This window comes from Mycteria americana, chromosome 5 (genome assembly GCF_035582795.1).
Source record: "Mycteria americana isolate JAX WOST 10 ecotype Jacksonville Zoo and Gardens chromosome 5, USCA_MyAme_1.0, whole genome shotgun sequence".
In the NCBI taxonomy this organism is placed as follows: Eukaryota; Metazoa; Chordata; class Aves; order Ciconiiformes; family Ciconiidae; genus Mycteria; species Mycteria americana.
In genome coordinates, this window is record NC_134369.1 from 51203258 (window position 1) to 51217389 (window position 14132).

The 14132-nt window shown below is 37.8% G+C and overlaps 1 protein-coding gene across 2 annotated transcripts in view; it reads right to left on the bottom strand.

Annotated features, from left to right (window-relative positions):
* Positions 1-6550: 6550 nt before the first annotated feature.
* Positions 6551-14132, bottom strand: part of SEL1L (SEL1L adaptor subunit of SYVN1 ubiquitin ligase) — a 37006-nt gene continuing 29424 nt past the window's right edge. For both annotated transcript variants that reach the window (XM_075503377.1, XM_075503376.1), the window contains exons 20-21: positions 12020-12148; positions 6551-10588 (exon numbers count right to left, since the gene is read on the bottom strand). In XM_075503377.1, coding sequence (XP_075359492.1) covers positions 10385-10588; positions 12020-12148 — 333 coding nt within the window. In that variant the 3' untranslated portion in view covers positions 6551-10384. The remainder of the gene's footprint in view (positions 10589-12019; positions 12149-14132) is intronic.

Here is a 14132-nt window from a genome sequence, read left to right on the forward strand (position 1 = left end):
AGAGGGACCTGGACAGGCTGGATCGATGGGCCGAGGTCAATTGTATGAGGTTTAACAAGGCCAAGTGCAACGTCCTGCACTTGGGCCACAGCAACCCCATGCAATGCTACAGGCTTGGGGAGGAGTGGCTGGAAAGCTGCCAGGCAGAGAAGGACCTGGGGGTGTTGGTTGACAGCCGCCTGAATATGAGCCAGCAGTGTGCCCAGGTGGCCAAGAAAGCAAATGGCATCCTGGCTTGTATCAGGAATAGCGTGGCCAGCAGGACTAGGGAAGTGATCGTGCCCCTGTACTCGGCACTGGTGAGGCCGCACCTCGAATACTGTGTTCAGTTTTGGGCCCCTCACTACAAGAGAGACATTGAGGTGCTGGAGTGTGTCCAGAGAAGGGCAACGAAGCTGGTGAAGGGTCTGGAGCAGAAGTCTTATGAGGAGTGGCTGAGGGAGCTGGGGTTGTTTAGCCTGGAGAAAAGGAGGCTGAGGGGAGACCTTATTGCTCTCTACAACTACCTGAAAGGAGGTTGTAGAGAGGTGGGGGTCGGTCTCTTCTCCCAAGTAACAAGCCATAGGACAAGAGGAAATGGCCTCAAGTTGCACCAGGGGAGGTGTAGACTGGATATTAGGAAATTTTTCTTCACTGAAAGGGTTATCAAGCATTGGACCAGGCTGCCCAGGGAAGTGGTTGAGTCGCCATCCCTGGAGATATTTAAAAGACATTTGGACGAGGTGCTGAGGGAGATGGTATAGTGGTGGTCTTGGTAGTGTTAGGTTTACAGTTGGACTCAATGATCTTAAAGGTCTTTTCCAACCTATACGATTCTGTGACTAGCAGGTAACATACCTGTTACAGGTTCTTATGTTTTCCTGAGTCTTCTCAGAACTGGAAACACAGAGAACACTTTCAGTCAGCCCCGAAGTGGTCAGGCAGTTGGACCACATGGTTGTTGTAGGTCCCTTCCACTGAAATATTCTACTACATCAGAGAATCAGAAATTAGATTGCTCCATTTGAATAATTATACATTAAGTTTCTGGTTGAAAACTGCTATTCATAGAATAATACATAGAAAGAGAAGTTAGAACATACTTGAACTTTTTCCCCCCAAAGTAAGGGGGGGACACGACGATGACCAAACTCAAAAAAAACCCCAAGAAACCAGGGTCTGGTTTGCCTACTTCAAATAGTTTGGTCTTGAAGAACAAAGATTACGTCCTTCCATTTTCTAGAATATGACATAGTGTTGCATATTAACCATAAAAATACAGCATTCTATTGCTGGTATTCTGACCTATGTTGAAAATGTATTTATGATGAGACTCTACAGGGTTAGAGCATGTGAGATCATAAGTATAAACACATGTATTATCAAATAACTAAAGGCTAGAAGGATCCAGATTCTAATTTATTTTGGATATACACATCACCTAACTTTTTGTTCTTTCAATTTGACAGATAATTAGGGCTCTTAATGCTAAAATTTCATTATAAAGACAATATTAATAATTCATTACATCTTGGGAAACTCTTAATTATGCTATTTTATTCCAGTATAAACCAACAACGATTCTCATGCAAGCTTTACTGCAGATTTAACTGAATTTATCAGTGAACAGAATTAAATATATTTCATTGTATTAAGTGAAGTGAGGAAGTGTGATTTAACCCTTAGTGGTGTCCCAATAGAGGCCCAATTCAGAAGTGTACAGAAGCACTTCCAGAACTTTTTACCCATCTGGACCTGCTTCCACGATTAAGTCAGTCTGTACTTCACATACTTCTTTATACTGTATCACAAAGTACAGCCCCACAGGAGTGTTTGTTCACACATGCTCCTCAGCCCATGGGTTGATATTGACACAACGCAAAGAGCAATAAGAGAAAATAAATGTCTTGTGCCAAAAGATTGTTTGCTTAGCTTCCTTACCTTGTACACACGTGGATGCACGTGAACAGTCTTTGCTTCAGCTGACACAGGCAAGCCTGAAAGATCATACTTCAGGAGAGATTTGTGTAATTGTATGTCTCCGTTACGGCCAGATTAGTTTAAAGCCAATCAGTCTGGGACAAAGGTGCTGTTTCCAGCATGGTAGGCCATCACCTTCATTTCCCATTCATAGACTGGGCATTTTCCCCAAGGAAAGAAATTGCTCAGGTGTCCAGGCACCTTTGCTTTGCCATGTAACAGCAAACGGAAGTAATCAGTAGCTGCAGAGCACATTCTGCCTGCGATTCGAGCAAGTGAAGAGTTTGTAGAATAGCAGTGCTAGCAGTGTTATGGCTAGTGGAGGAATTCGGACGCATCAAATGCTTAATATAAGAAGCCCAGGGAGAGTGAAAGACTCAAACATGTTCATTTATGTAACTTGAAAACTTCCTTTTCTGTACCTGCAAGAAAGTCTTTATGATTTGGCATCTAGAAATCCTGAGGAGACAGTGGAAATGAATATTTTATTTGTTGTGTTTAGATAAGGAATAGTATTCTAAATTGACACAGTCTATCTTTTGTTCTAGCACCTTTCACAGTACCAGAGAGAGGACTAGTGACACACTAGATTTGAAATGTTAGAAAACGGGATTTCTTTTTAGCTTACTTTTCTGTTCACTTTCAGTATTTACCATAGAGCTTTTCAGTTTCCAGCCAAAGGATTATTTGCAAACTGTTTATTCTAATTGAGAGCCGTGTTTTATGATGCTGAACTAGTATCACCAGAAACACTTAAAATTGTTTCATATCAATCAATCTTTTGGAGCTGAACTAAGAATGACAAATGTAGTAAAGAGCAAACTTTTGGGGACTTGTAAACACAAACGTAATAATTAGGCCCCAAACCAAAACAATAACAAAGAAATTTTACATGTGAAAAAAACCTTAAATATTTTTTGTATCTCTGTGGAGCTTTTCACTGAATATGCAAAATACCAGAGTAGGCAAACATAGTTAATGTACAGCATTCACTAAAATGCTTGTTAGTTGAGAGATAATACATTAATGAAGAAGCCCTTCATTCTTGCTCTGTTTTGAGAAGCTCCTACCTACTTACTCTTTGCCTTCCACGGAGTAAAAGATCAGACTCCTAGTAGAAAACTCAGTAAGGCTGTTTGTTTAGCAAAGGGGCAGAAAAAGCCAACACAGCTGTGTGCAGTGAGATCACCACATTTATCTCACTGGGTCTGAATTCTCTTACTATAGTCACCTCCCTTCTGTGCAGTGTTTCCCAGATTTCAACAATCAAGTCAGACTCAAAATTTTTTGTAAAAGATATGAACTCCTTTAGTTACCCAATTACAGATGAACATTTAACATAACACTGTGGATTCCACAATAAAATATATACGTATTTTTGGGTGGCTACTATTCCTAATGGACTGTCCAGTCCTATAATCAATGTGACGAGAACCAGAGATGAAACTAAATACAACCTGAAAAGAATTAACTCAAGTCCTCTTGATCTCACAGCATCAGTAACAAAGGTAACCAGCTACTGGAAAACTCACCAAACGTGTAGATTTTCAGGCCTTTAGCCTTTGAATTCAAAGCTGGATGATTCTCCAAGAAGTATCCTTTTTATAATCCAAAGTGATAAGCCTTAAACCAGAACATGCCACATATTGCTTTGGTAGTTTTAACCTCAGCTATAATAATTACTTTAAAGTCTATGAAATGTATTTGATATTTTTTTCCCCACATATCCATTTCTAATACTAGTAATGCAAGCAAGCTTTTCCTTTAAAATTGTTGTTGAATAGATCTGGGGAAACCTTCTGGGAAATCTTATTTAGAAGCACCTAAAATGCCATTAATTAATGGATTTTCAGTATATAGCAAAGTCCAGAACCTACCAAACTTTAAAGTAAGATTGGACAGAAACAAATACTGTAAAATCTGTAAAATACAGATTTCAAGTTATTTGGATAGCTCAAATATTTCACCAGACAGTCTCAGTGAAAAAGTGATTTTAAAAGACATCTTCATCACCTGTTGCTAAACATTTTCACTTGCTTTAGCAGGAAAGAATTTGTACTCTAAGAAAATCTGGATTTAACTGCAAAAGTAGCCACTTGTCCTGGAAGCTGTGCCCACCTAGTCAACGTTTTATCTGTACATAATATTCCAAAAGATGTTGCAAGACAGACTAGTATGACAGCAGGTTGATGGATATACATATTAAAAAAAGCTTTAACAGTGCAGGGAAGGTAATTCTTTACCGTCTTTCCAACAGCTACAGTGATTTTTAATTTTGGACTTTTGCTCTACAAATATGAGAGAAATAAGAGTACTGAATTATTTCATTTTGATAAGTAAGTTTCTGAAACTCCTGCAACCAAACACTCTTTTATCTCTCAATATATATGCGCGTGTGTACACACACATCCTCCCATGATGTGACAATGACAAAGTGTGTAAGTTACTTCTTTCCTAATCTTTGAGACCGAAAATATTTTTAACAAGGCCGAGTCACCATTTAATATCTGATGCCCCCTTGTGGCTGCAGACACACACCTCAGGTACAAATTTTTTTTGCAGCAAAATCAATTAATTAGAAGCAATAAAAAGACAAATTTTAGTATGAATCTGGTACAGAAATGGAGTCACATTCATAACTAACAGATGGGAACAGGAACATCTAATTTTACAGTACAGGTTATACCTGTGTTTAGAAGGAAGGATGAGTGTGAAGAAAAACAAGCATAGAAAAAAAATAAGGAAGAAAATATGGAAAATGCCTGACGGCACAATTGTAGTAGTAAAATTTAAGTGGTTTGCGACACAAAAATTAATAGTCTTCCAAGTTATTTTCAACAATCTGGAGTTGCAGCCTGTGTTATGTGGAAAGCCCAAAAAGCTGGGTAGCGAAGAAATAAGAATGTGAGCAACCTATCCCTTAAGTGGAGGTCTGTCTGAAATGCTGCTGCACTCAGAAGAGCTTACCAGAATAAGCAGCAGTGGCACTGATATGTTTTGGGGAAAAAACATTCTGTCTGAGACTCACTATAGAATTCAGTTACTGTGCTATGGAAGTTAAGTCACATTTCCCCCTCTTGCTACCAAAATGCAACTACAATGGTGCTCCATCTCCACTTATTTTTTGTACTGAAAATGAAAATTAAGACTAGATGTTAAAGTATTCATTACCTAGATAGATGGTACACTGCCCTCCCCCAGCTTAGCTTTGGAAGAAGTCATTTAGAGTCTTCTGTTTTTTGTTGTTTTGTTCCCCCCCCCTTCAACAAGTACACTAGAGTGACTTTTCTCCTCAATAATTCTTTATAAAAACAGGAATTAAAGTCAGGATTCATAAATGCCATTAAGCTCATGATCATTTAGAGATGAGGAAGAACATTTTGGCATTATACCAAATAACACATTCTAATGAAACAGGTGTTGCAGGTTTACCAACTAGACTTTCTATTAATAGTTTAATTTTAAATCAAGCGTTTTAGTCTTAGACTGAGGAGAATAAAACAACATAAAATCACCCAAACAAAACCAACCAAGCCAGAAAACCAAAACAAACATACTAGTTTTCAATGAACATTATCCAATAGCTCTTTAAAAAAAAAGAAAACCCACCAAACAAAAACCAACAAACCCAAAAAACCAAACCAACCAAAACCACCCTACCCTCACCCTCCAATCATTTATATACCTAGTACTCTATTCCCACCACAGAAAGCAACTCCTTATTGACTACAGGCTACAAGTAAAATAAGGTATCTACACTTCTGACCCCCCCTCACTTGAGCACAGCAGCAATCGCATCTCAAGCCACAGGCTCTTTTGGAAGGCGAAGGATAACCTCACTAGGCTTGAGCTACATCAGTGAGACTCAAGCTGGTTTTAGTACCAGCAGTTCTGTTTCCTACTGCAACAAGTGCTACCAGCAGCAGCGGACAACACAGGAAGCCTCCAAATACTTCAGAAAACCATGCAACTTGGGCTGATGCCCAAGACAGTTCACCTATTGATGCCTTCCATATCATTGCTCCCTCACCCTGCTTACTTTCCTTCTCCCCAATTGTTTTCTTCCAAATAAACACATTGGAAAGCAAACCAACATAATACATTTATGAGGGAGGACTCAAGAGTCTCAACAGGTGGAGCCTGAAGGGCTGAGTGGGTTAAAAAAGGCCTGAAAAGCAAACAAACTTGTCAGCTTGGAGTAGTCCTTCCCCCAGTATCTGTTTCTACTCACTGTATTATCCCTATATTAGTATTGAAAATGCAATAGTAATCCTCAAGTTACTGGTCACTATTCTCAAATCACACAGCAGTTCTGTGTCTGCCACACAGAGCAGATGCTGTATACACTGAAGAAAGGGTCACACACATACACACACGCACAGAGGGCAAGTTTCTAGCACAGCTGAAGATACAATGCATAATTTTCTATTCCCCTTTCTATGCCCCTCCTAAATTAACAGATTTATTTTGCTGAAGAGGCATAGAAGTGAAAGAAGTGTAAGTATCCTTATAGGAAGGGTTGCATTTAGCAGTGGCATATATCAGTGCATATGACTAACAATTGACATCCTTGGTTCTCATAACCACTGTGAACACTGAGAGTAACCACACAGGTGGTATCTTTATTTCACAAGATTAAAGATACAATACAAAATGAATCTGTACATCTTTCTATTAACAGAATTTGTTTACACAATTATATTACATTTGACCAGCCTTTATACTGATTTTAAATACAAAATAAATTTACAAAAACTCCTACAAGACCCTTTAAAGAACTGCAGCTGATAAAAACAAAGGGTTCCCCCCAATAGTCCCTATTTGCCATACGCATTTGCAGTAGTTCAAATCAAACTAAACCTTTTTAGTTTAATATTCTCTGAAACAAAAATAGAATTTCAGTTCATTGTTGCCTATCTAAAAAGGAAGCAACTTGCAAAGGCGAGCATGATCCCCTTTTATAGGCCAAAACTAGCATATAATAGGTGGAAACTAGATAATGCATAGTCTTAAAAGTCCTTTCACAATCCAGGTTTTAATGTTCTTCTCCAAAAATAGTAACATTTGATAGTTGTTTTTAATAAGAGCAGCTGGCTTGTGGAATATGACTAAAGTGAGTAAAACTGTCTCATAAGAGTCTCATTGGGATGTTTGTATCAAAGGCCTTATGTTCTATTACATTGTCCCATGATGGACAACATAAAGCAAGGAAAATTATTTCAACAGACAGCTCTGGGACAAGTTTCACCAGAGTGATGAACTAGAATCTTGTTTTCTCAACAGTTCAGCATTTCTTTCAACCAGCAAGAACAGCTAGTGTGTTTGATTAATAATTTGAGACGCAGAACAATGTTTTCCCCCATACCTTTCCACAGTTTTCCTACATATAAAATTCACACCAACAACAGTTACTGTTCTGTAGTTCCATTCTCCATGCAGGGAGAGAAAAGCATGTGTCTGGGAAGGTCAAATAGGCAGGCTCTGGCCTATGTTACTACAGACAAAGAATACAATTTTTCTATTCAAAGCATGCTCAACATATCCAGAAAGGCTTCTCTTAAATCAAGTTTCCCTTCTAAAATACTCCTGCATATAAACTGTAAGACAACCTGTGTGCTACCAAAAGGGAATAGTACTTCACCGCAATAAACCGAGCAACCCAGCTCCTTTAGGAAAAAAGCTGCTTGATAAACTGAGTGCACAACAAGAAATGTATTGCTTGAGTTAAAGAGTTAAATATACTTCCCTCAAAATGCAAGTTTCAGGACAGAGTAGCAAGGGATTGTCACAAAAACTTAAGTCATGTTGTAGACAATTGATTTAGAAAACTTATTCATTTCTTTAATCCCTGAGTTAACTCGCCATTACTTATGGTAAGTACCTTTTTACTACTACCACTTCAATCAAATGAATGTCATCTGAAAAAGTTAGTGGTAGTAATTTGGTGGAAGGGAAAAAAGCAGGAGAAAGACTTCCTTATTGCTTCTTCAAAAAGCAGTTCTTTAAAGTGAAATAACTTGCTGATCTTCAATCATTTTCTTCTGCTGATTTCTTGGATGTAAAAATGCATCAGGTTCAGTGAAAGTCAGCTATAAGACTGTCACATAGCAGCAATGATGAGAGATTCTCATGCAAATAGGATAGAGCTTTTAGAATTTAGTTCTAATAGATCAAACAACCAAAACATGTTAATAATGCAGTAACAAAATTGTTAAACATCCTAAGAGATCAATACCAATGAACCAATGGTATTTAACTGAAAAACATGTTCCATATAATCTTTAATTTATTCATGCCAAGCTAAAAAGAGCTATTAAGTGACAGAGGCAAAAATACTTCAGAGGGAGTGTTCAGAAGTCACAGATATCTTAGAAATGCAGCTGGGGAGTGCTGTACATTTTAGACACTACATTTAAGTTCAATACTGTTCCATCTGCTAATGATTAAGACTGAACAAGACATTCCTCTATCACATGCTGCAACCTTCCAAACTAAAATGAAAGATTTTTCTTCACATAACCAGCATAAGCATTTTGAAGTACTGAGAAGTTCTACCTATATTTTAATACTAGTCATCCATGACATTTCAATTTACAAAAGAGTGGATTGCTTATCTTCTTTCCCAAACTACAGATCTATTGTGTAACAGTCTCCTTACAAACATACTACGTATGAAACCCTATCAAAATCTCAATGCTAAATAAAGCATTATTGATATGTTGCTGCCAATCCACTGGAAAAATATTTGCATGAAAGGAAGCCCTTAACCCTTTAAACACAACAGCTTTTGTCAGAAAGCAGCTAAAGCCTCCTCATTTGCATTTCATTCAGCTTTGACAGTACATTCAGAGGGTTTAATGCTAGTACAGAAACAAATATTTAACTGCCATTGGTAAATAAGAACAGAAACTTCTGCATTTCTTGCCTCTAAGCTACTCCCCTGCTGCTTCCCACCCCCAACCCCTGAAATTATAGTTGAATGAAAATTGTTAAGTGAAGATTCCTCTTGCAGTCTAAAAACCATCGGTCCACAGGTCATATTATTTACACTCATTAAAAGGCCTTTGCACTGACCTGGTGGTATCAAGAAGCCATAAACCTTGAGTCTTCTTTCTCTTTGGATTTTCTTGTTACAAGGGATCCTCAAGATGGCATAGCCAGAGATGTTATTTTGATTTTCTCATGTATGCCACGTACAAGAATGGTTGGCGACAGCCAGAGCACTGCTGTAATCTAACATACGATTTTTATCAGTCAGACAGACTTTGGAGTAGCATCACTGGCATAAGCCCATGCCCTTTTGTAGGGAGTATGCATCTTTGGGGCCCTTTTTAGTAGATACATTAAACAGATGCACGCATGAGATACCACATACGTTTCCTTCTTGCAGTGCAGATCACTTACAGGATTGTTGAAAATTAAATACAGAACTTCCACCTCTAAAAACAAACAAACCAAAAATGTAAGCTAACTAACTGAGATTTCTGGTTCTGCCCTTTCTTCAGTGTCCACAATAATACTGGTGCTTTGTGCAATCTAGGCTCAACCTCTTTGCAAGAACAAGTTTAAATAATTTAGGAACACGACCAATTTGTTTTTATGTCATGAAGTATTGCGAAATACACAGGCGCCAAAAAAGTTCTAGAAGGATGCAAGATTTGGGCACTGTGTGGATGGTTTTCAACTGATGAGCTTTACAGACCCAATCTGTCCCAATCCGCCTCCTGGGCTACACACTGTCTGCTGAGAACTGTCTAGTCTAAGGGGAATGAGGGAAAATACTCAAAACAAAAAAGCACAAATGGAGAGTGGCATGTTTGCTGGCTTAGTATTACAGAGTTTATAAATAATCCATGTTAAACCATCCAAGACAGCACAAAAGACCAAAGTGTAAGAAATACTAAGAAATAACAAAATAAGGATTGTAGAAATACTTGGGATGCAGATCAGAATATAAGATCATACAGCTCTAGTCTTTTTAGAGTTTGAATATAGTTCAGCTTCTTGGATTTAAATTGGCCATAAAATTATTATTGTTATTACTTTTATATAGGGCAACTGCTATCAAGCAGGCAAACACCTTCCAATGCTAGCCTTCTGCTCTCTCTACGAGATGAAAAGGACTCTGAATAAAGAGGATCTAGATACAGCAGGCAACATTTTTGTAGTAGCACTCTTGTGTTTCCATGAAAAAAAGCCATAGTGTTATTCCATTGGCACTGAAATAACATTCAAATCAGTTTCAAAAGAATTTTCTTATCCCTGAAAAAAGGCATCATTCTAAGCAGCTTTCAGACTTTTTTTTTTTTTTTTTTAAACTTCTTTGCGCCTCTTTTGGGGGAGGGACTGTTGATCCAAAATCCTAAATCACAATGAAAATTGTTCCTTTTGGAAAAATCCAGTTCTTTCACTGAGGCTCTTGTTGCTATTGTGGTGGTTGATGCTCTGCTGGTGGTTCTTGTTGAGGCACAGCTGGCCGCAGTCCTGCTGGTCTGGGAATTGCCTGATGTTGCCTTTGTCTGTAAGCTATAATTGTTCCCAGAAGCAAGGCGATGATGGTCATAAGGTAAAGGTCCCACTCAGGCCCCAGCAGCTGGTCCATATCAATATGTGAGAACACCTCCCTTATCTAAGAAACAAGAAGTCCACATCATCATGTCAAAGAGCAAGAATGGGAAGTTACTTTGATTTTAATTTTGACTTGTAGCATTTTTCATGTACAAGTACCAGTTTTAAAACTTCAGTAGCTCTTTTCCTCTCTGAAAAAATAGTATCACATCAGTGACATTCTTAATTTCCAGGAACTAAATGCCAATAAGAGTAAGAGCCATGTTATATAGGATGAGCTATTCTATTTTCTGTTCTAGAGATGAAAGTTGTTGACAGAGCATTAAAGTACACAATTTAAATCAGAATGAGGTATGTAACCATACTAGTCTTAAAGAAAGAGGAGCAAGTACCACATACACAGGGGCAGTGAACTGATCAGTCCAGCCAAATTGGAAGCCATCAGGAGACTACCATGAATGACAGAGCATTAAGCCCCACGATACTTATGTGGTACAATGCTGAGATTTGTGCAGATAAGGTACAGGGGAGTTAAAGTGACTTACTGTTAGTTCTGATTGAACTGCCTTTTTATCAGACTTGCATTCCCATAAGCATTAGCCAACATGCTTTATGCTTCACTACTGTATCCGATGGTACTACAGAGTCATTGTCAATTTAAGTCTGCATCAGCAGACTTAAAACTTGGAATATCCATGTTCTGCATACGAGCTTCTGTGAGTGCTACATGGGTATTTGCTCAATTGATTTAGAGTATTTTGACTGTCTACTCCTAAAAGTCCCCAGTCTCAAGACATTTTGCCATTTTGACAAGTTTGACATTTTGTCAAACTTAGCTGGATTGCCTGAACTTGCGTTTGCTCTAAGTGGTAATAACTTCCATACCATATGAATTTATTAAGTAATCCAAAAGGCAGTAAGATGTCAGAATACTAAGAAATATTGCAGATACTATATGGAAAGAATTCACCTAAATTCCAGACAGATATTTTTTTCAGTGCCATTACTCAGCAGAAACTCTGCACAATAGCTAAAATATCTAATATAAAATAATACATTTTTCCTATAGAAATAAAACACAACTCAAGTAGGATTGTTACAGCGGAATATAAAATAGCATGAGAATTAGGGCTACAAAAAAGTATTTCTTTTTTCCTGAACAGTGATTATGTCATTGTCATCATCTGCTTAACTTTGATAGCAGAAGGTCATGGGTAAGAACAGTCAAACAGGTTAGGGAAATTCTCTTCAAGGGAAGAACAGCACAGAAGAGCATGGGCTGTACACATTTCAGTTTCACAGAATTGCACAATGAAGAAACAGGAATCCCAGCTTCAGTAACTTTCTTAATACGCAACAACACAAAACACATCTATCCTAAGTTTTTAGAAGGCTCAAGTAAGACTTCTACTTAAGTAAGATTACAACTCAAGCTTCTTTTAAAAATGGAAAACGCATTTCTTGTTTTTCCTTTTAATTCTGCATTACTTACATTGATTTCTCGTACATACTGCAAGGAATAAATCACTCCAAGCTTGCAAAGTGCTAGGAAGACTGGAACCTGAGCGTCTGGGCTTGCTTCAGCTGCCATGTCATAGAATCGTTTTGCAAGATGAATATCCTACAGTTAAGAAAATACAAAGCTCAATTTTTAAGAACTTGAAAAATTACCATAAAAAGTAGAGCTTTTTCTATAAGCTATTGTATACTGTCATTTTAATACAAGGTTCTTGGTCAAGTTAAACGAAAACCATTCAGTAAAAATTCCCCCCCCTTTTTTTTTCTCTGAGGAATGTTCACCTTTGAATAAAGAAGTAAAGGGAAGCTTCAATCTGAGGATGAAGCTACCGTAACTGATGCTAGAATTGAAGCTCACAAAGAGTATTAACATAGTATTAACATATTCAACCCACGCACTGTAAACTAAGGCACATATTTAGGTAACTCTAGTACACTCTAATGTCTCCAACACCACACCAAACATGAAAGACTAAGAAAACACAAGTCAGAAGAGTACACAGCAGCAACTCCTCCCAGTTATACTACAGTATGCCTACTGCAGCTCCTAACCATTTCTGCACATACTCCCAAATTAGAGTCTACTCCTTGTCCAAAATGGACATAAAACTTGCATTAGTGAGGACAGCCTGGCAAAAGTATGAGCACAAACACCCAGCAACTTTAGGAAGAGTTTAAATTAGTGTTCTCTTCTGTGGTAGCTGGAACAAGAAGGCAACTGTAGCAAGAAGAACAGAGGATATGTGTACCTGAATAGTTTAACTTTCCTTGTTTGTTTGGGGTTTTTTTTTGGCTCCGCTTCAGATACATACTGTGCAATGTTAGGATACTTGGATACAAACTGCCTATGTTCACTCAGTGATGTGAAGGACAGGCCTGTGTAAAACTTACCTCTGGAAATGTTCCAAGTTGGACAGTCAAAATAAGAGAAATCTCCAGGACTTCATGCCACATGTTAATTTTATAATTTTATCCTGATTGTGAAATACCATAAAGATTTTCTGCTCACTGATACAGCAAAGCTTAGTTCCATAACACATGTGGAAATTAACAGTATGAAAATCAACACATTATGTGAATGAGACCTACTAGCTCACATTTTAGTATTTTAATTCAACAGAATTACTCTGAATACTCCTTGAGCCTGGAAAGTCTGTCTTTTGTATAACTATTTAAAAGAGTTTCCTTACCTCCTTTGTACTGTGCTAGTATCAGTGTAAAAGGAGATCCTAAATCATGGTTCATTTTAATTTCTAATTAGCAAGCACTTCATTCTGCTTTACATTCTTCACTCTCACTTGACAGACAAGTGAGAACTGTAGGAGTCTGAGCTTTAACACACAAATAGTACTGAAATACCATGCCAAATCTTATGAGAAGACCATGAGAAAATTAATTAGAGAAAATTAATTGTTCTTATTTTGAGCAGTATATGGAAACAGTCTTCATTCTGACATGCAGGCTCAGGAATTGTACAACATTAAATCTATGAAAGGTGTATAACGGTGTACAAGTGTGAGATTTCTGAAGGGGCTTAATATTTGGCATTGACCTGGTATGAGTCTGAAAACCATCAATGTACAGGAAGAATAGCATAGAATCCTATACGTAAGAAAGACTATTTATTCAGTAAGTAAAGAGAGAATAAGGCAAAAGCTGTTTGGGAAAAAAAAAAACAGTAAGAAATACTGTATTTATTCAGGATTATCCAGAATGAACAGTGACCCGAATTGAAGTTGCGCAGGCTACCTTATTAAATCATTCTCCCTACCTTTGGAGTGCTTGCAATCTTAATGACGTGGACATAGGTGGGGAGAGAGTAAGAGTACACATCCCTTTCTTCAACAGACTAAATCCCCAATTCATTAGCTACTACAGTGCTAAAACCTTTATACATCCCGTCCACAGGCCTCTAGTGGAAGAACAGACTTCAGTGGTAGACATCACCTGCTACATCAGGAAGTATGATTTTAACTGTCAGTCATTTTCAGAGGTGCTCAAAATTCAGCAGTTTCCATTCTGGGAAAGAAAAGCCTTCTTTTGCTTCATTCAAAACCCAGTCTTAACCTTTTTTAGAATATCCTAGC